This window comes from Gadus morhua, chromosome 14, assembly GCF_902167405.1.
Source record: "Gadus morhua chromosome 14, gadMor3.0, whole genome shotgun sequence".
Taxonomy (NCBI): domain Eukaryota; kingdom Metazoa; phylum Chordata; class Actinopteri; order Gadiformes; family Gadidae; genus Gadus; species Gadus morhua.
Window position 1 is genome coordinate 29,273,652 of NC_044061.1, and position 21,351 is coordinate 29,295,002.

Here is a 21,351-nt window from a genome sequence, read left to right on the forward strand (position 1 = left end):
TTTGCGCAGGGCTGCTCCTGGTCGGTGATCTTCGTGGACCTGGATGCCCACAACAGGAACCGTCAGACCCTGTGCTCCCTGCTGCCCAGAGAGTCCCGCTCACATGTGAGTTCAGCTCCGTTCCTCTGTCCTGCTCTGTTCCTCTGGCCTGCTCCGTCCTGCTCTGTTCCTCTGTCCCCCTGTTCCTCTGTCCCGCTCCGTTCCTCTGTCCCCCTGTTCCTCTGTCCCGCTCCGTTTCTCTGTCCCCCTGTTCCTCTGTCCCTCTCCGTTCCTCTGTCCCACTCCGTTCCTCTGTCCCTCTTCGTTCCTCTGTCCTGCTCCGTTCCTCTGTTCTTCCGTTCCGTTTATCTGCGTTAATAGCTACCAGGGCAACACAGCAGAGATGATAGGATGCAGGCAGTGTTTTCTAGAGGCCGGTTAGGAGGCCGAACCAAGATAGCAACCCTGAACACTAGAGGGGAGTGTGTGACCCAACACTCAAATCTAACTGCGCCAACAGCACCCCCTGTGGTGGACCACGGGGTATTGCGCTGTAACGTGTGTTGGTTATAAATGAGAAACAGGATTTCTTGCGGTGAAATGAGTGGACTGAAAACAAAAGTGGAGGCAGGGTCGCTGTGTAAGAGTGGCATGTTAACGTCAGATCCTGCCTGGCTTTCACTGTCGATATGCAGTCGCCAGACACAGGGGAAAATAAAAGGACTGGAGAACATGATCACACGTAATGAGAGACATGACGAAACACACGGCTGCTCTTTAAGATAGCAGGAATCTAAAGCAGGAGGAGACGGGAAGAGGCGGAGAAGTGGCTCCACGGGAGGAACTTGATGGAGCCTGAAATAGGATGGGAGAGCTGGAGTCTGAGTGGGCGGAAACGCAGGGAGCAGATGAAGAGATCGTGGTGTGTGTGTGTGTGTGTGTGTGTCTGTGTGCGTGTGTGTGTGAGTGCGAGTGAGAAAGTGTCCCGTGGTTTATGCAAGTGAGACACTGAAGCAATTTATTATGCATGTGCCTCTTAACGTGTGGTGAATAAGTCTGTGAAAGAAATACGCTAACTCCTAGACTAGCAGCACGCTAGCTCCTAAGCCAGCAACCCCCTAGCTCCTGTGCCGTGTTCCAATATCCATACTATCCGTAATTACTAGCCTAAGTTTGATTACGTAGGGCATTCCGATTCAAATCGGGCGAAAATAAGTGTACTGAAAGGACCCGGATGTTGTAATCAAAACAGTCAAATCGCGAAGTGTGTGGCGATGTACACTTTTTCGTACTCAACGGCAGTCATCTTAGCTATGTAGTGGAAGAGGGCAGGGCCAGGCTGAGCCAACGTTGGCGCATTTTCCACATAGCCTACATTAATAGTCATTTTGTAGATTTTTATAGTTTTTATAGCTTTTATAGCTGCTAGGCATAAAGAGTTCACCGTTCAAAGCGGGATGTTTATTGCGGGGGAGGAGCCGCGGCGGCAGTCGTGATCGTAATTTCCGGTCAGTGCACCACGGAGTATTCGATTTGGAACAACACTGACATCTGAAAATTAGCGCACTGAGTGCGGGTAGTGTACTTCGTTTAAGTGTACTGATGGAAGTATGGATATTGGAACACGGCACTAGACTAGCTGCATGCTAGCTCCTAAGCTAGCAGCACCCTAACTCCTAGGCTAGCAGCATGATGGAAGCTTAGGAGCTCTGGAATGTTAGCTACTATCTGGTAGTAATGTATAGCAGATAGAGCATTTACTTTATTGTTTAAAACCGAACCAACTCAAGAACCAGCTTAAGAGAAATATAGATCATTTTGACCAGTTCTTACCAGTACAGTCCTCTCCCTGTTCCAGACTAGTGACCAGCTCTAACCAGTACAGTCCTCTCCCTGGTCCAGACTAGTGACCAGCTCTAACCAGTACAGTCCTCTCCCTGGTCCAGACTAGTGACCAGCTCTAACCAGTAGAGTCTACTCCCTGGTCCAGACTAGTGACCAGCCTTAACCAGTACAGTCTTCTCCCTGGTCCAGACTAGTGACCAGCCTTAACCAGTACAGTCCTCTCCCCTGTCCAGGCTAGTGACCAGCTCAACCGGCCCAGACTAGTGACCAGCCCTAACCGATCCAGACTAGTGACCAGCTCTAACCGGTCCAGACTAGTGACCAGCTCTAACCGGTCCAGACTAGTGAACAGCTCTAACCGGTCCAGACTAGTGACCAGCCTCAACCAGCACAGTCTTCTCCCTGGTCCAGACTAGTGACCAGCTCTAACCAGTACAGTCTTCTCCCTGGTCCAAACTAGTGACCAGCCTTAACCAGTACAGTCCTCTCCCCTGTCCAGACTAGTGACCAGCCTTAACCAGTACAGTCCTCTCCCCTGTCCAGACTAGTGACCAGCTCTAACCGGTCCTCCCCTGGTCCAGACTAGTGACCAGCCCAAACCGGTCCAGACTAGTGACCAGCTCTAACCCGTCCAGACTAGTGACCAGCACCGGTCCAAACTAGTGGCCAGCTCTAACCAGTCCAGACTAGTGACCAGCCGTAACCGGTCCAGACTAGTGACCAGCTCTAACCCGTCCAGACTAGTGACCACCCCTAACCGGTCCAGACTAGTGACAAATCCTAACCAGCCCTCCCCCGGTCCAGAACACGGACGCGGCGCTGCTGCCCACCATCAGCTACCCGGCCTTCGCGGTGGACGACGACGCGCTCTACAGCCAGACGCTGGACAAGATCGTCCGCAAGCTGAGGGGGAAGTACGGCTTCAAGCGCTTCCTCCGGGACGGCTACCGCACGGCCAACGAGGACAAGAACCGCCGCTACTACAAGCCCGCCGAGATGAAGGTGGGTCCAGTGGTCACCGCAAAGGACGCCAAAATATTCAGATATGGGGAAATTGGTCTGTTATGTACAGTGTTGGGAACGTTACTTTAAAAAAGTAATTAGTTATAGTTACTCACTACTTGTTCCAAAAAGTAACTGAGTTAGTAACTGAATTACACTTTAATAAAAGTCACTAGTTACCAGGGAAAGTAACTATTTGCGTTACTTTAAAAAAAAAGAAAGTTGCTATATGTGAAAGATTTGGATTTTTCTCAGCAGTTTTCACTTGGCCTTAATGTGTTAAATGGTTGAACTGCCCATTCAAGGCCCTGATATGCTTCCAACTGAGGCCCCGTCCACACTAACCCGGGTAAATCTACAAATGCATCAATATTCATCTGTTTAGTCCTTCCGTCCAAACTAAAACAGAGAATTCCGACACTGAAAACGATGCTTTTCGAAAACGATTGCTGAGGTGGATAAATGTGAAAACGATGGGTTCGCGTTGTAGTGTGGACAGACGGAGGCTTTCAGAAACGATGACGATCGATTGCCATGACACTGCCACAAGCTTGCGCTATAGACCGAGAAGCTCATCAAAAGAATGGCAGGTGAAATGCAAATGAGGATCTCTCTGTACATTGTACTAATTTATCTCCAGAAACAACTCGACATATTGAGTCAAATATATTCGTTGCTCCAACGCCGGAGGCGAGCGCTGTACTTAATGTTCTTAAGTGATGGTAAAAAAAAACGAAAGACGACAGTTCAAACCGTAGCCTACTTGGAGCGGCGTTTCTCGACAAGACCGGGTCGAAAATGATTAACCAGCTGATCAACTGTAAATATCAACTGATCGTGCGCCTGTAATCTTAACAGAGAGGCGTGGCGGAGTACCGTAACCATGACAACAACTGTTTATTAAAATGATTTCAGTGTGGAACGTGGATCCAAAACATTCTGAAAACTATATGAAAACGATAGTGTGGACGGTGATCATTTTCATTGTGGATGTGCGTTTTTTCATTTACCCGGGTTAGTGTGGATGGGGCCTTGATTTCAATTTGCTTGGTTGCAAAGGCTGTGGAACATCTGCCAGATACTACAGAAAATTCCAACTTTTCATCGGATTGCTCCGGACTCGCCATTTCTGCTGCTTCATCGATTTGGTTTGGTGTGTGCGTTTGCGTGTGTGTGGCGCGCGTGTCCTGGCTTGTGTGTACAAACACTGGCTCGGATTGGCTACCATGAAACTTGACTCTGCCTTAGCCTATCATAATTGCTTGTTGTTAAAGGCCCACTATGCAACTTTTTTAGCCAAAATTACATCAAGTATGCAGGTTGAGAGTTATGCTGATGGTTCTGCATCCATTTCTGGGTCGATTGGTGGGTGTGTCATTTTCCCATGTGGCCTCTACAGTGAAAAAGCGCATATGCAACTTGATGTGTTCGGACCAGAGCATGTGAGCGGAGCGGAGCGTGGAGCGGGTGGTGGAGCGGAGCGGAAGAAATAGGTTGGAGCGGGTTGGAGCGCAGAGCGGTTTTAAATTCAAAGGCCGGAGCGGGGATTTCACTCCCCCCCCCCCCCCCCCCCGCAACACCGGCTCGTGTGCCCGCGAGAGTAGCAAGATGGAGTTTGGGAAGTACTTTGAAAATTTGAGCGGAGCGTGGAGCGATTTCGCTGGAGCGGCAGGAAATTTAAGATGAGCGCGGAGCGGTTTTGAGCGGAGCGCCCTGGCACAACGTTGAGCGGCAGAGCGAATGAGCGGACATCCTCCTGAGCGGGGAGCGGGAATTGCGTGGCGCTCTGCTCCGCTCACATGCTCTGGTTCGGACCGAGCGCTTCCGGATGTGATGCGGCGGAAGTATCCTCGAAAATGTAGTCAGATTGTAGTTTCGAAAATGCTTTACGGCACAGACACACACCCAAACATGGCACCGGCTAGATATAAACAGCCAGTTGCGAGGCAATTTGGCTTGATTTACCTTAATATAACAGGCTAGGAGTCATTGCGATGGTTCCATTATACATTTTTGTTCGATTGTTCGTTGTTTCAACTCCCCCTTGCGCATCTTGGTGGAGAAAATGAATATGTTTCTGCCGGCCACTCTCGCGGGAGTCTCGGGTCTCGCGAAGTAACGAATTGCTTTGCGGCACAGACCCCCAAACACGGAACCGGCTCGATATAAACACAAGTAACTAAGGGATTGTTACATTCATCTTAGATCAGCCGACTAAAAAGAGACAGAGAAACCCAATGTCGGAGGAACAGAAGAAGAGAAAGGGGAGACTGACCGACAGAGAGGCCAGACACGAGTTGGGCAAGCTTTTCAGGAATAGCGTGAACTGAAAGAAAAAGAAGACTTCAAATCAGACTCCGACTTGGCCGTGTTGCTTTTGAAATTGAAAGTACCCTTGGGTGAACTTTGTCCTCGTGGTATTCTTGATGTTGATAGTCTCTGTACAAATGTGTTTGCTCAACCATTTTGTTGTGAGCCCTGTAAAAATTGTTTTCTCGACCGTTTTGTTGTGAGCCCTGTATGTTTCTAGCTTGCTTGGTTGCAGCCATATAAACACCTTTGTTTCCATTGGTGTTTTGCTGTTCGTCTGTCTCGTCCCCCAGATACAGACTGAATCCCCGAATCCAGGTTCTTGTTTATTTAGATTATTATGTTGGCCAACACTCTCACACTGATTGTTCTGTTCAACCTAAGATAAAACAATTATAATCTAGGATATAAATTCTCCCCGTCAACTATAAAAAGGATGGCTTTATGTTTATTGCAATACAAATACACCATTTTAAAAATGTATAACCTTGCCTACACTTAATGAACATTTACTTCGGACATGGCTCCATGCATTCGCCGGCTTCTTTAAAAACAAATGCACATGGCTCGCGTAGAAGTGCATTGGGAAGGGTCGTCAACGAGTTGTTACGACAGTGTTGTAAAATATCTACTACGAAGCTGTAGGGGGCGCTGTGTAGAGAAATGTGCGTGCCAAAACCAAGAAAACAGCGAAGAAATTCCCGAAGTTGCATAGTGGGCCTTTAAACCACCCGGTCTCCTCACTAGCAGTTTGTGTTTGGAGCCAGGGGTGCGTTCGGATTACGCAGTTTATTAAATCAATTCATAGTAACGCACTGCATCTTTCGTACAGTAACGGTAACGGCATTGTAACGACGGAAATAGTAATTAGTTAGATTACCCCGTTACTGAAAAAATAACGGCGTTACGTAAAGCCGTTCTTTTAAACGGCGTTATTCCCAGCACTGGTTATGTAGATATTATAAACTCAATTCATGAATATAGCACAGCCCTACCCACTATTAACGGCTTGGTTATTTAGTTAACATTAATAGAGCAGGTAGCAATCCTTCAGCTACAATATCGCCTCTTTCTATTTCTATGTATGTTTTCCGTTATTGACCAGAGGTTAGAACAAGCCCTCGGCGCTACTTCTTCATCCTCTATGTTGTGCTGAGGGCATCCTGGCGCTGCAGTGACCCTAGAGGTTCTCCGTGGTATCACCAGATGTTAGGGCCCTAGGGGTTCTCAGTGGTATCACTGAGAACCCCTAGGGCCCTAACATCTGGTGATACCACTGAGAACACCTAGGGCCCTGTTGTTACGGAGGTTCTCAGTGGTATCACCAGATGTTACGGAGGTTCTCAGTGGTATCACCAGATGTTACGGAGGTTCTCATTGGTATCATCAGATGTTACTGAGGTTCTCAGTGGTATCACCGGATGTTACAGAGGTTCTCAGTGGTATCACCAGATGTTATGGAGGTTCTCAGTGGTATCACCAGATGTTACTGAGGTTCTCAGTGGTATCACCAGACGTTACGGCCCAGCATTAGCTGGGCTAACTTAGCAAATTTCTCTGCAAAACAATACAAAGACGATTTGACAAAACGTCCAAACTGATATTTCTTCCCATTCTGTTCATAATGAATTACATTTTCTAATGTTTGAAACAGATAATCGTACACGTTACAACTTTAAGTAATCCCATCTTGTGCGTATAGCTCAACGAATCAAAGCAGAAGGCCAATGAACCCAGAGCTAGTGATTTATTCAACCCCCACGTTGACCTCAAGCATTAATAAGAGAAGAGAGGGAAAAGAGCCAAGGTTGCAGAGCGGTTTCTTGACATTTTAATCATTAATAAGAGCGGATAAGCAAGTGACACGTTTCCTAGAAGATCAGACATCATATATATCCAGGAAAATTGATTTTCTATGAATTATTTGTGTTTCAACAGCCAACAGAGTATTCATACGCAGCAATAGAGAATGGGAGGTTCTGTCACGCCGGAGGACATCTTGTGAGGCAGAACCTCTCGAACAATGGAGGCAGCAGCCTCTCAACATGACCTGTTTATCGTTCAAAACGATCAAGCGTCCATTAACATTCCCTATTTTGCTTTACCACTATTTAAAAGAGAAATAACGGTTCTCTACAATGATTTTGTTGGAGCTGAGTGATGTTAAAGATGAGCAGGATCCATAAAGTTTGAGAGAAACTCAAAATTCACTTAAGCCTCTGAACTGACAAGGTCTGGGTGTGTAAGACAGGTTGGGATGTGAGACAGGTTGTGTGTGAGACAGGTCTCGATGTGTAAGACAGGTTTGGTTGTGAGACAGGTTGGGTGTGGGACAGGTCTGTGTTTGAGACAGGGTTGTGTGTGAGACAGGTTGGGGTGTGAGACAGATTGGGGTGTGAGACAGATTGGGGTGTGATACAGGTCTGTGTGTGAGACAGGTTGCGGTTTGAGACAGGTTGGGGTGTGATACAGGTCTGTGTGCAAGACAGGTTGGAGAGAGACAGGCTGGTGTGTGATGCAGGTCTTTGTGTGAGAAAGGTTGGTGTGTGAGACAGGTTGGGGTGTGAGACAAGAGGGGGTTTGATACAGGTCTTTGTGTGAGACATGTTGGTGTGTGAGAAAGGTTAGGGTGTGAGACAGGTTGGGGTGTGAGGCAGATGCGGGACCTCCACCAGATGCTGTTGGTTCCAGCCCCAGCAGGTCTGTGAGTCCTGGTGTATTCCATCACTAGCGCAGCTGAGCAGTGAGCGGTGTGTGGCTGCTGAGGAGAAATGAAGCGCTCGGCCCTAATGGTTGAGCTCCTGATGAATGCGGACCCTCCTCGTCTGTGAAAACGCTGAACCGGTAACACACAAACTCTTGGTGGCCTCTGGTTGCACCAGGCAGCCTCTCTGTTTACAGCTTCCCCCGGCTCTCTCTCTCTCTCTCTCTCTCTCTCTCTCTCTCTCTCTCTCTCTCTCTCTCTCTCTCTCTCTCTCTCTCTCTCTCTCTCTCTCTCTCTCTCTCTCTCTCTCCCTCTCTTTTTCTTTATCTTTATGTCTGTGTGTATGTGTCTCTCCCTCTCTTTCTTGCCCTCTGTCTTCAAACTCTCTCCTTCTCTCTCTTTATCTCTCTCTCTCTTTATAAGTCAGTCTCTCGCTCTCGCTCTCTTTCTCTTTATGTGTGTGTCTATCTCTATCTTCCTCTCTCTCTCTCTCTCTCTCTCTCTCTCTCTCTCTCTCTCTCTCTCTCTCTTACTCTCTTTCTCCCTCTCTTTCTTTATCTTTATGTGTGTGTGTCTCTCCCTCTCTTTCTTGCCCTCTGTTTTCAAGCTCTCTCTCTCGCTCTCTTTCTCTTTATGTGTGTCTGTATCTCTCTCTTCCTCTCTCTCTCTCTCTGTCTCTGTCCCTGTCTCTCTCTCTTTCTCTCTGTCTCCCTCTCTTTTTCTTTGTGTGTGTGTCTGTTACGGGTGAACATAATATTGTGCATTATGCTTGGTTGTGCTGCTCTACCTCCATGTCCCATAGTAGGAGGAGACTAGGCGTTACCTTCGGAAGCACTGATTGATGAAAGGCCGGCCTTCCCAAGTATAAAAGCCTGCCTACTTCAAGATGGCTCTCTCTCTCTCTCAGCCTCGACATGGCAGACGCTGGCCGGTCGCACGCTTTTGTTTTGGTTAAATTAGAAGTCGTTTGTTAAACTGGTCTGTATTAATTGTGATCTTTGTTGATCTTTGATCTGGGAGCGGTTGTGTTTTTTCTTCTGTTTTAGTGGCAACCGTCTCGCATTTTTCTGTTAAGCAAGTTTTGGCTCTTTTGGGAAATAAACAGAACACTATTCTTTTTCCAAAAATCAGTTTCATTTTTCGTTATTATGTTAACTGCTCACACGTTTGATGTGGGCCCGTAACATAAATGGGGGCTCGTCCGGGATTGAATATGTTTTGCGTGTTTATCCCAGGGATTGCGCATTTAAATAGTCTTTTTTGGGGAAACGTTTTTACTGCGTCCGCGCATTTGTTTACCTTTTTGACGCGTTATGGGGATTGCGTTTTTGACCCAGTATTTCGATTTTTCCCAGTGTGCCAGGCTACCAGCCCTGTCTGTCATTTTTTTCGCATTTTGTGAATTTTTTACCGGTCTAATCTGCTGCTTCTTTCGCTGTTTTTTCGCCATGTTCGATTTAGACGAGTTTATTAAATCTCCAACTCCCGACGCCTTCTCTGCCGCGACGCGGGATGATCTGGTCAAAGTTGCAGGTCATTATAGAATAGAGGTTCGGGGTAGGCCATCTAAAGCAGAGCTTTTAGATAGTCTTACGGAAGCTTTGGGCCGTCTCGGTATATTTACAGACGTAACACCCCCGGCTGCCCCTGATCCTCCAATCACACCTACGCTCACCAAAGCGGCATTCGAGCTCCGTCGATTGGAGTTGCGAGAAAAGGAGATTGAATGGGAGCGAGAAAGAACACTACTCGAAGCAGACAGACAGATGGTACAAGAGCGTGAGAAGAGAGAGCACGAGCTTAGAATGCGAGATATGGAACTCGCCCAAGCCATTCGATTAAAAGAATTGGATTTAAAAGCTTGTGAATCTGGCATTTCAAGCCAGCCTTTTGATGTCACTCGTAATATAAGACTTGTCCCACCTTTTAACGAAAAGGATGTGCACAAGTTCTTTGCTCATTTTGAGAGAGTCGCTACGGTTTTGAAATGGCCACCAGATGTGTGGTCCATGACGTTGCAGTGCGTTTTTGTGGGTAAAGCGCAGCAGGCTTACTCGTCCCTGTCGTTAGAGGATGCCGCTGATTATGAAAAAGTAAAACAATCAGTTTTGCGAGTTCATTCACTTGTTCCTGAAGCGTACAGACAGAAGTTTCGCAACTACCAAAAGTCTGAGTCGCTCACGCACGTCGAGTTCATCCGGGAGAAAGAGTTATTGTTTGATCGTTGGCTTAGCTCTCAGAAGATAACAACATTTGAGGACCTTCGTGATATAATGATTCTGGAGGACTTTAAAAACTGTCTCCCGAAAAGTGTTGCCACGTTCGTCAGTGAGCACAAAGACTTGACAGCATCCAGCACAGCGGTGCTGGCTGATGATTACGTGCTGGCGCATAGGGGCGCGAGCTCTGGTCCTGTGAACTTTCAGCAGAACCGCAACTATAATTTAAGAGGTTCTCCTAGGCCTTTTAATGACGCTGCAGCAGCAAGCACTCCAATTTCGGAGCATAGAGGAGTGACTGGCCCTAAAAATTATGTCCCGGTCTGTGGATATTGTAAAAAACGTGGCCACCTCATTCCCGACTGTTATTTGCTAAAAAGTAAAAACAAGTCTAACCCCACAGCTTCATCTAGGACTGAATCTGGTTTGGGTCTATGTGTTTCGACACTTCCTTTGACGTCTCGGAAAGACGAGAGTATTTCTCAGGCTTTTGCACCATTTATTATGGACGGTTTTGTCACTTTGCTCGAAGAGCCTAATGCACGCATTCCTGTTAAAATACTTCGCGACACGGCTGCGTCGCAGAGTTTCATCTTAGAGAATGTCCTGCCTTTCAGTGAAAAGTCCCACGTTGGTGCGAGTGTCTTAGTCCAGGGTTTTGATATGGGATTTGTGAATGTGCCCCTACATGAGATTTCACTCTCTTCTGATTTGGTCACCGGCACTGTAAAAGTGGGCGTACGCCCCTCTCTCCCTATTGCGAACGTATCGTTCTTGCTTGGGAATGATTTGGCAGGTGGGAAGGTATTTCCTAACCCTATTGTAACCCATAACCCTGTTGTGACTACGGCTTCTCAAAGTGTATGTCCTGACGATGTGGCTGTGAAATACCCAGAGGTTTTTCACGCCACTGTTGTTACGCGCGCCATGGCGCAAACAGCCAAAGAGACCCCTGTTCGTGAACGCAGGGATGAGTTTTCCGATCTCTATGATACCTTTATTGCTCGTCCCATGTCGTCTGCTAGTGGTAAAACGTCTGTGAAGTCGGCTCCACTATCTACGATTCCTTGCGTTCCTAAATTGTCTCCCAGTCGCGAACAACTCATGTGCGAACAGGAAAACGATCCCTCTCTCTCTACTCTATTGGCGGAGGCTGTCTCGGAGAAAGACATTGAATCTGTGCCTCAGGGTTATTTTATTCGTGAGGGGGTCTTGTTGCGCAAATGGAGGCCGCTTGTGGCTTCTGCTGCGGATGAGTGGCGTGTGCTGAATCAGATTGTCATCCCGATGCCGTATCGAGATGAAATCTTACGCCTTGCTCATGATCACCATTTCGCAGGTCATTTAGGTATCAATAAAACATCCGATCGCATTTTGCGCCATTTCTTTTGGCCCGGTCCCAAGAGCGACGTTGCAAGACACAGCAAAACATGTCACGTATGCCAGGTTACGGGAAAGCCTAATCAGCTGATTCCTCCAGCTCCGCTGCAGCCGATACCCGTCACGTCGGAACCGTTTGAACGAATCATCCTCGACTGTGTGGGTCCGTTGCCGCGGACTAAGTCCGGAAAGGAGTATTTGCTTACAATCATATGGACGCTGACACGTTTTCCAGAAGCTATACCGCTCCGAAGAATCACAGCAGCTGCTGTCATTACGGTTCTCATGGGGTTTTTCTCCCTTTTTGGCCTCCCGAAAATAGTGCAGACAGATCAGGGCACTAATTTTATGTCCAACGTGTTTAAACAGGCTATGGGACAGCTAGGCATTAAACACACAACGTCCAGCTGTTATCATCCGCAGACACAAGGCGCACTCGAGCGTTTCCACCAAACGTTAAAATCAATGCTTCGCGCATTTTGTCTCAGTTTGAGCGTGACTCAGTTTGAGCGTGACTGGGACGAAGGTATTCCGTTTGCCTTGTTCGCTGTGCGTGAAGTAGTGCAGGAGTCCTTGGGGTTTAGTCCCTCCGAGCTTGTCTTCGGGCATACGGTACGCGGCCCGTTAAAAATGCTCAGTGACTCCATGTTGACCGAAAATACATCATCTCCTCCCCGCAGTCTGTCTGACTATGTGACTAAAATTTGTTTAAGGCTCCGTCGAGCTTGCGAGCTGGCTAAAGAAAACCTTAGCGTTACTCAGAAACGAATGAAACAGCGTTACGACCAAAAGGCTGTCCGCCGGGTATTTAAACCTGGTGATAAAGTGATGGTGTTTCTTCCAATTCTCGGCTCCGCGCTTCAACCACGCTATACCGGTCCCTATCTCGTAGAAAGACGTGTTGGAGATGTTAACTACGTCATAGCTACCCCTGACCGGAGAAAGCGATCTCGTTTATGTCACATTAATATGCTTAAACGCTACTGTGAGCGGGATCACTCTGACATTACACCTCCCGCCTTCATTAAAAGCTCGCCCGCTGTAGTGAGGCGTGCGATCGATCCAGCAGTGGCGCTGTCCAGCACGGCAGGTGCTGAAGTTGCCACCGCTCTATCCGTCACCTGTCGGCCTGCCGCCTCTACTTCAACAACCCCGCAGCGTGAACCTGCTGCTCCTCCGCTTGACGACTAGGGGGTTCGTTATCCTGCCGCTGAGGTGGTCGTGGGAAGATTGAGGAACTCTGAAATCCTCGAGGATCTGGATCACTTCTTTTCACATTTACCGAATTCAGAACGTGATGATTTAATTTCTCTTTTTTCTTCTAACATTAATTTGTTTTCGGATGTTCCAGGTCGTACCACAATCATTGCTCACGACATTGATGTTGGGGAAAGCAGGCCAATTAAGCAACACCCGTACCGCGCCAACCCACTAAAACGCCTCCAGCTTCAAAAAGAAGTTAAGTTCATGGTAGACCATGATATTGCTGAGCCGAGTTTCAGCCCGTGGAGTTCGCCTTGCCTTCTCGTGCCAAAACCAGACGGCACTTCGAGGTTCTGCACGGACTTTCGAAAAGTCAACGCTGTGACCAAGCCCGATAGTTTCCCGTTACCTCGCATGGACGATTGCATAGATCGCCTTGGCTCGGCTGTTTACGTGAGTAAGATTGACCTTCTAAAAGGTTATTGGCAAATTCCTCTGACGGAGCGCGCTAAAGAAATATCCGCATTTGTGTCACCAGACACTTAGAAATGCACCAGCTACGTTTCAACGGTTGGTCAACCACGTTCTTGCTGGATTGTCCAGCTGTGAGGCGTACATCGGCGACTTGGTAGTGTTTTGCGCCACCTGGTGTTCTCACGTTATCCATCTGAGAGACGTGTTTGAAAAATTGTCCGCTGCGAATCTGACAATAAATCTGGCAAAATGCGAGTTTGGTCAAGCCAAGGTTGTGTACTTGGGCAAAGTGGTTGGTGGCGGCGAAGTGCGCCCTGTGCACTCTAAGGTTGAGGCCATTCTTAAATATCCTGCCCCCACAACTCGTCGGGAACTTAGACGCTTCCTAGGTATGGTCGGCTATTACAGGTCCTTTTGCAAAAATTTCTCTGTGATAGCCGCCCCTCTGACTGACCTCCTCAGCACCAAGCGGTCTTTTGTATGGACCGAGGAGAGTCGGGTCGCCTTTAATCAAATAAAAGCGTTGCTCACAACGGCTCCGGTGCTCGCCGCGCCTAACTTTACTGTCCCTTTTGTTCTCGCGGTCGATGCAAGCGATGTAGGAGCCGGTGCAGTACTTATGCAGGGTGGTAAGGACGGACTGGAACATCCTGTTTGTTTTTTTTCTCGAAAGTTTAACTGCCATCAACGCGCCTACTCCACGATAGAGAAAGAGGCCCTTGCCCTGGTGTTGGCACTTCAGCACTTTGAGGTTTACGTTGGTGGTGCAGCGCATCCGGTGACTGTTTATACAGATCACAACCCGCTAACTTTCCTGGACCGGATGCGCAATCACAACCAACGGTTAATGCGCTGGTGCTTAATATTGCAAGCGTTCAATGTTAACATCAAACACATCCGTGGACGCGAGAATGTCGTGGCAGATGCACTTTCACGAGCATAGGTCTTGTAGGCCTATTGAAAAATGTGTAAATAAATTGGATGATTTTCTTTTTTTTCTTTCCTCATTCATCCACTTATGTAAATATTACTTGTAACATGTGTTTTTTTTGAAAAAAATTGAAAAATTCTATCCCCAATTTATTTCTTTAAGGGTGGGGGTGTTACGGGTGAACATAATATTGTGTATTATGCTTGGTTGTGCTGCTCTGCCTCCATGTCCCATAGTAGGAGGAGACTGGGCGTTACCTTCGGAAGCACTGATTGATGAAAGGCCGGCCCTCCCAAGTATAAAAGCCTGTCTACTTCAAGATGGCTCTCTCTCTCTCTCAGCATCGACATGGCAGATGCTGGCCGGTCGCACGCTTTTGTTTTGGTTAAATTAGAAATCGTTTGTTAAACTGGTCTGTATTAATTGTGATCTTTGTTGATCTTTGATCTGGGAGCGGTTGCGTTTTTTCTTCTGTTTTAGTGGCAACCGTCTCGCATTTTTCTGTTAAGCAAGTTTTGGCTCTTTTGGGAAATAAACAGAACACTATTCTTTCCCAAAAATCAGTTTCATTTTTCGTTATTATGTTAACTGCTCACACGTTTGATGTGGGCCCGCAACAGTGTCTCTCCCTCTCTTTCTTGCCCTCTGTCTTCAAGCTCTCTCTCTCTCTCTTTATCTCTCCCTCTCTCTTTATAAGTCAGTCTCTCTCTCTCACTCTCTTTCTCTTTATGTGTGTGTGTGTGTGTGTGTGTGTGTGTGTGTGTGTGTGTGTGTGTGTGTGTGTGTGTGTGTGTGTGTGTGTGTGTGTGTGTGTGTGTGTGTGTGTGTGTATGTCTCTCTCTCTGTCTCTCTATTTTTCTTTCCCTTTCTCTTTATAAGTCTCTTTCTCTCTCACTCTCTCAGGTGAAACTGGGACAGGAAAAGAAGAAAGCTTCACCAGTCCCCAACTGTTTGTTAAAAAATGAACTGATGTTTTTATGCATGAAATCATAAAACTCTACGCACAAAGGAAGTGAGCTCATATCATCCTCCTGAATATATCGTATATATTGTATATATAATAATATGTTATATAATATCTATGCATGTTGAACCATGTAGAGTGGGATGGGAATTCTCTTCATCCTCATGAATAAATGTAAAATCATATATCATAGAATAGATATGCATGTGCAAACGATGGGGAACGAGGGTGTCAGACCTTTAGAAGCATATCTGTCAGCTGCTTTGGTCTCACCTTGTAGGACTGGCTCCTCTCTCTATATATTCAAATATATTTTAAAGTGTGCAAGGTAAAATCAACAACAGCAGCATTAAGCTAAGGATGAATACATCTTCAACGATTATGTAATGCTTATAACAGTCATTATTAGGATTGTTGTTTTTGCTGTTGTTATTAATAATCATATTTGCGTGAGTACAGAAATGTGTGTGAGGCTGCTAATATGATTCAATAGAAGTCGGGATCAAAACCTTTTGAGTTTGTGAAACTCTTTCAATTGACTTTTAACGGCAGACTCCCTCACATGTTTGTGAGAGATGAAGGATTCATTTTGATGAGTCTCTGTCCGTCCTGGTACGGGCTGTGTGCGTCCCGGTACGGGCTCTGTGCGTCCCAGTATGGTCTGTGTGCCACGTCAGAGTCTTTCATCGAGCAGTGAGGGGCGTTGTTATTTAACTCCCTCTTGAGGAGCTTAAGTACTTTCCATTTTAATCAGGGGTCCTGCAAAATCCCTAGGAACCCTATTGTGGTTGTTTGTATAATTATTATTATGGTATCTATCAATTGTTGTTCCTGACGAAGTCGGCCTGCATCTCACACATGCATGAATACATGAAAGTTTGAATCCATGCTGCCTTCGTCATGACGGACAGCCTTCTCACTGCAGCACACGCTGTCATTCATGACTAGAACATAGCAGTGCCAAAGCTAAGATAAAGAGATAAAGAGAAAACATGAACTGTTCTGCTGCTGCTTCTAAAATTATCTGCCTCTGATGAGGTTAAACTCGTCTGAAACCAGCGTCTTAACTTTACCTTTAGTTTAATGGTTACCTCTGATCTTTACCTTTAGTTTAATGGTCACAGGACTTCAAGGATTCAATGAATCCACGTTTCTGCGTCTGTTTCGGTCTCCAAGGTTCTCAGTCAAAGGGAACATATTGATTTAGATGAATAGTTTGCTGCCACTCCACCCTACATCCTGTGATGATTCTTCTTCTGCTTTCTCTCTCCCTCTCCCTATCCCTCCCTCTCCTCACTTTCCTCCCTTGCCCTCTCCTCCCTCTCCCTCCCTCCCTCTCCCTTCCTCTCCCTCTCCTGCCCCTCCCTCACCCTCTACTTGCCCTCCCTCCCCCTCCTCCCTCACCCTCTCCTCCCTCTCATCCCGCCCCCTCCCTCCCTCTCCACTTTCTCTCCCCTCTCTTTCTCTCCAGCTTTTTGATGGAATCGAATGCGAGTTCCCCATCTTCTTCATCTACATGATAATCGACGGTAGGTTCTCTCAGTAGCTGGTGTCATGGCCCAATATTGTACTCGCTCCAACTAGGTGATGTAAACTTCACCACTGCCTCCTGGTTACACTGAAACATCCGTTTCCAACATCATTTTGGACCCAAAATGACTTCTGAGGTTCAGCTCGTAAACAATGAAACGCTCTGTCTTTTGGATCAAGGATCCAAAAGACAGGATCAAGTCTTGACTAAACAACAGTGACTGGCAAGTACTGAGACAAGCGTCTTGTCAGGAGACAGAGCGGCTCTTCTGCTATCGATTACATTCATGGCAGACACATGCTAAAGAGTCAGACAGGAACGTTTTAAGTTTTAAAGTTTTACAATAATGAGAAGCAGGTATCCTCTGTGGCAACACGTCGGTCCTTCAAAAGAACCTATGGAAGCAGGGGCTGACTTCCATTCCATTCAGTATTTACACCCAGCAGGTGTCAGTTCTCCCTCAGCAGCCTGGAGACGGACGATCTGATCACTCCAGTAGCTCCACGCAGCTCCTGGTTCCTTTGGTACATTCATATAGCGTACAGCCCGGGGAAATGTGTGGATGGTATGAGGAGGCGATAGGGCCAGGCTTAGGGAGAGCAGTGAGCCTAACCCTGTCCTTAAAGCTGGAGATGTGTTCCTCAGGTGTGTTCAGAGGAAACAAAGACCAGGTGAAGGAGTACCAGGACCTGCTGCAGCCGGTCATCTTCCGCTCTCCTGAAGGTCAGTGGCACACCGAATGGACCTATTGATCTCCCTCGGTCTCTCTGTCTCGCTTTCTCTCTCTCTCTCTCTCTCTCTCTCTCTCTCTCTCTCTCTCTCTCTCTCTCTCTTTCACTCTCTCTCTCTCTGTACTACGCCTAAGAATTTGCAACCAACATCCAAACTAGACATACATAATTCTTTCAAAGGGTGGAACCGGTCTGAGATCTCATTTCCCAGTCCAAGAAGACAGATTGGGGCCCATTTCAGTGGGGAATGTGTGTCAGCGTCGAGGCAGTGAGGTGGGGAGTCCTGGAGTGTAAATGATGGCTCCACTTTCACATCATCAGCGTCTATCGAGTCATCTATTCATCATGTTCTGACAGAGAGGTTTATGTCAGAACAGACACACAGCCCCCTGAGAGCTCACACTGATAGAACCACCAGAAACACACCTGTCTGGTGCCCCCAGGCCACACCGTGGACCCTCAGTACTACTACATGTCCATAAATATAACTACCTGTCTCTGAGTACTTCTACCTGTCTCTGAGTACTACTACCTTTCTCTGAGTACTACTTCCTGTCCCTGAGTAGTACTTCCTATCTCTGAGTACTACTTCCTATCTCTGAGTACTTCTTCCTATCTCTGAGTACTACTTCCTGGCCCTGAGTACTACCTCCTGTCTCTGAGTACTACTTCCTGTCCCTGAGTAGTACTTCTGAGTACTACTTCCTGTCCCTGAGTACTACTTCCTGTCCCCCAGGCCACGCCGTGGTCCCTAAGTATTACTACGTCCCTGCTGACTTTGTGGAGGCGGAGCAGAAGAAGCACGGGAGCCAGAAGCGTTTCCCTAGCAACGCGGGCGGCGACGGGAGGTACTTCCTGTGGGGTCAGGCCCTCTTCAACATCGCCCAGCTGCTCGGTAAGTTGGGACTGGGAGCTCTGGTCCCCAGAGGGGACTGGTGGCACTGGGAGCTCTGGTCACCAGAGGAGACTGGTGGCACTGGGAGTTCTGGTCACCAGAGGGGACTGGTGGCACTGGGAGCTCTGGTCACCAGAGGGGACTGGTGGCACTGGGAGCTCTGGTCACCTGAGGGGACTGGTGGCACTGGGAGCTCTGGTCACCAGAGGGGACTGGTGGCACTGGGAGCTCTGGTCACCAGAGGGGACTGGTGGCACTGGGAGCTCTGGTCACCAGAGGGCACTGGTGGGACTAGGAGCTCTGGTCCACTAGCTAGGATTGGCCACACTAATTCGTAAGAGTGTGTGTGTGTGTGTGTGTGTGTGTGTGTGTGTGTGTGTGTGTGTGTGTGTGTGTGTGTGTGTGTGTGTGTGTGTGTGTGTGCGCGTGCGTGCTCTCCAGTGGACGAGCTCATCAGCCCTAAGGACATCGACCCTCTCCACCGCTACGTTCCCCGTCAGGACCAGCGCAACGTCAGCATGCGCTACTCCAACCAGGTGAGCCTCCTGCTGGTCAGCCAATCAGGAGCTGGTACTCAACCAGGTGAGCCTCCTGCTGGTCACAGTGTTGGGAAAGTCCACTTTCTACGAGAAATAGTTCAAAGTTCAGTTCACGAATTTTAAAATGAAGTAGTTCAGTTAAACGTTCATGATTCAAATTTTGAAACTAAGTTCACAGTTCCAAAAAATGAACTAGTTCCTAGTTCTTTTTTTCAATATTTTGCTATTATTTTTTTTCCGGTATTTTGAACATTGAGCCCTCTTTGTGGTTCGTGCAGAACGAAATAGGGTGGTTGAATCAAGTATCGTAGCGAAATACAGTTTCTATCGTGTTTTATTGCACATTTAGCGCATTTTGTAAATCCCATTGATTTCTGTTGGAAGACTCAGCCTTCATTAACCGGAAACGGAAAGGGGGGATGTTTATGTTTGGTTGAAGTCTTTTCGCTCGGTTCTAGCCCTACTGTTGAGACGGAGAACCGAGCGAAAAGACTACAACCAAACGTAAACAGCCCCTCTTTCCTTTTCCGGCCAAAAAGCAATGATTCTAGGAGGTTTTCTAGTCTACTGAGCTATGAGCTAGAGAGCTAACGTTATGGACTGTACATATTTATAATTCGAAATCGGTCTCAGCCTTTATACCACAGATACTCTGGGCTCTACAGCATATAACCGCATTGTCTGATTACAGTTTAATTCATTTCTCTCAATTTAACAGCTCTCGTTTTGAAGATTAATTACGCGCCATTCGTTTCAATGGGAATCGCGACTCTCTATACTTTCAACATAAAGTGTACATATTTATAATTTGAAATTCGTCCCAGCCTTTATATGACAGATACTATAGGGTCTATAGTATGGAGTCAGAACAGTCTCATTATTAATGAATGCACAGAGAAGGATTCACAAATGTATTTTGTGATTTATACATAAATTACTCTCTTCTCACAAATACATTTCAATGCACACACAAATGGATATCGGCATGTATAAATGTAAAATAAATCCATAAACAAAAATAAGTTTCACTAACATATTTCTGATCCACACACAAATATGTCTTGTTTTAAATAAAGGTAATATAAATCCATAAATATATTAATTTAAAAAAGATTTGCAATTTTCATCAAAAATGTATTTGGATGTTGTTACATTTATGTACAAACTGTTAAACTTGAATTTACAAGACGCTTTTCATTTGTGAGCTTGTTTGCATTTGTGTGTGAAACTGTCTGCATTTATGTGTGGATTTTTGAGACTCTCCTGACGTCGCTAGATTCACAAATGCATTTTTTTCAACAAGGAACTCTCTGTAGCCAATCAGATGCCTCCCTCGTTTTCAGCCAATCACATGGCTGCAGTTCCGACCTCTGAGTCCAGCCTCCGAGCCTCCCGGTTCTCTGTCAAATGTCTACTCTATCGGAAAGAACATGTTTTTTTGAATGATCGTACATAACAATCTCTAGGTGGTGAAGAAGTGAATGCTGCGTCACGACACTTTTTCCATCTAATTTCGACTGGGTTTTGGGATTATCGGTGCCGTTAAAGTAGTAAACGGCACCGACGTAAAAACCCAGTCACAGCAGTCATGTGGTTGACTGAAAACGAGGGAGGCATCTGATTGGCTACAGAGACTTCCTTGTTGAAAAAAATGCATTTGTGAATCTAGCGACGTCAGGAGAGTCTCAAAAATCCACACATAAATACAGACCAGTTCCCACACAAATGCAAGTAAGTTCACAAATGAAAAACGTCTTGTAAATACAAGTTTAACAGTTTGTATATAAATGTTACAACATCCAAATACATTGTGATGAAAATTGCAAATATTTTTTTAATTAATATATTTATGGATTTATATTACATTTATTTAAAACAAGGTACATTTGTGTGTGGATTAGAAATGTGTTATTTTTGTTTATGGATTTATTTTACATTTATACATACCGATATCCATTTATGTGTGCATTGAAATGTATTTGTGGGAAGAGAGTAATTTATATATAAATCACAAAATACATTTGTGAATCCTTCTCTGTGCATTCATTATTAATGAGACTGTTCTGACCCCATACTATAGCAGGGGTCTTCAATTAAAATTGAACAAGGTCCAGTTGCTAAAAATTCCTTCTAAGAAAGGTCCGAACCTACCACGTCCTAATAGCCTTCTTTTGTCAAATACAATCAACACGGCATATTACCTTATATTTTCAGATGTATTTATTTTCAATTTCCAAAAATTCCTTCTAAGAAAGGTCCGAACCTACCACGTCCTAATAGCCTTCTTTTGTCAAATACAATCAACACGGCATATTACCTTATATTTTCAGATGTATTTATTTTCAATTTCCAAATAGCTTACTTTTAACCATGAAAAACTAGTAAGTCAAAGTAACGCTGTAGGGGGTCTTCAATTAAAATTGAACAAGGTCCAGTTGCTAAAAATTCCTTCTAAGAAAGGTCCGAACCTACCACGTCCTGATAGCCTTCTTTTGTCAAATACAATCAACACGGCATATTACCTTATATTTTCAGATGTATTTATTTTCAATTTCCAAAAATTCCTTCTAAGAAAGGTCCGAACCTACCACGTCCTAATAGCCTTCTTTTGTCAAATACAATCAACACGGCATATTACCTTATA

The 21,351-nt window shown here is 46.1% G+C and overlaps 1 protein-coding gene across 3 annotated transcripts in view; it reads left to right on the top strand.

The window, feature by feature from the left end:
* phkb (phosphorylase kinase, beta) overlaps positions 1–21,351 on the top strand; it is a 93,987-nt gene that overhangs the window by 18,944 nt on the left and 53,692 nt on the right. For all 3 annotated transcript variants that reach the window (XM_030377190.1, XM_030377189.1, XM_030377191.1), the window contains 6 exons: positions 10–105; positions 2,629–2,826; positions 16,483–16,540; positions 17,188–17,265; positions 18,010–18,168; positions 18,610–18,704. In XM_030377190.1, the coding sequence (XP_030233050.1) occupies positions 10–105; positions 2,629–2,826; positions 16,483–16,540; positions 17,188–17,265; positions 18,010–18,168; positions 18,610–18,704 (684 nt within the window). The remainder of the gene's footprint in view (positions 1–9; positions 106–2,628; positions 2,827–16,482; positions 16,541–17,187; positions 17,266–18,009; positions 18,169–18,609; positions 18,705–21,351) is intronic.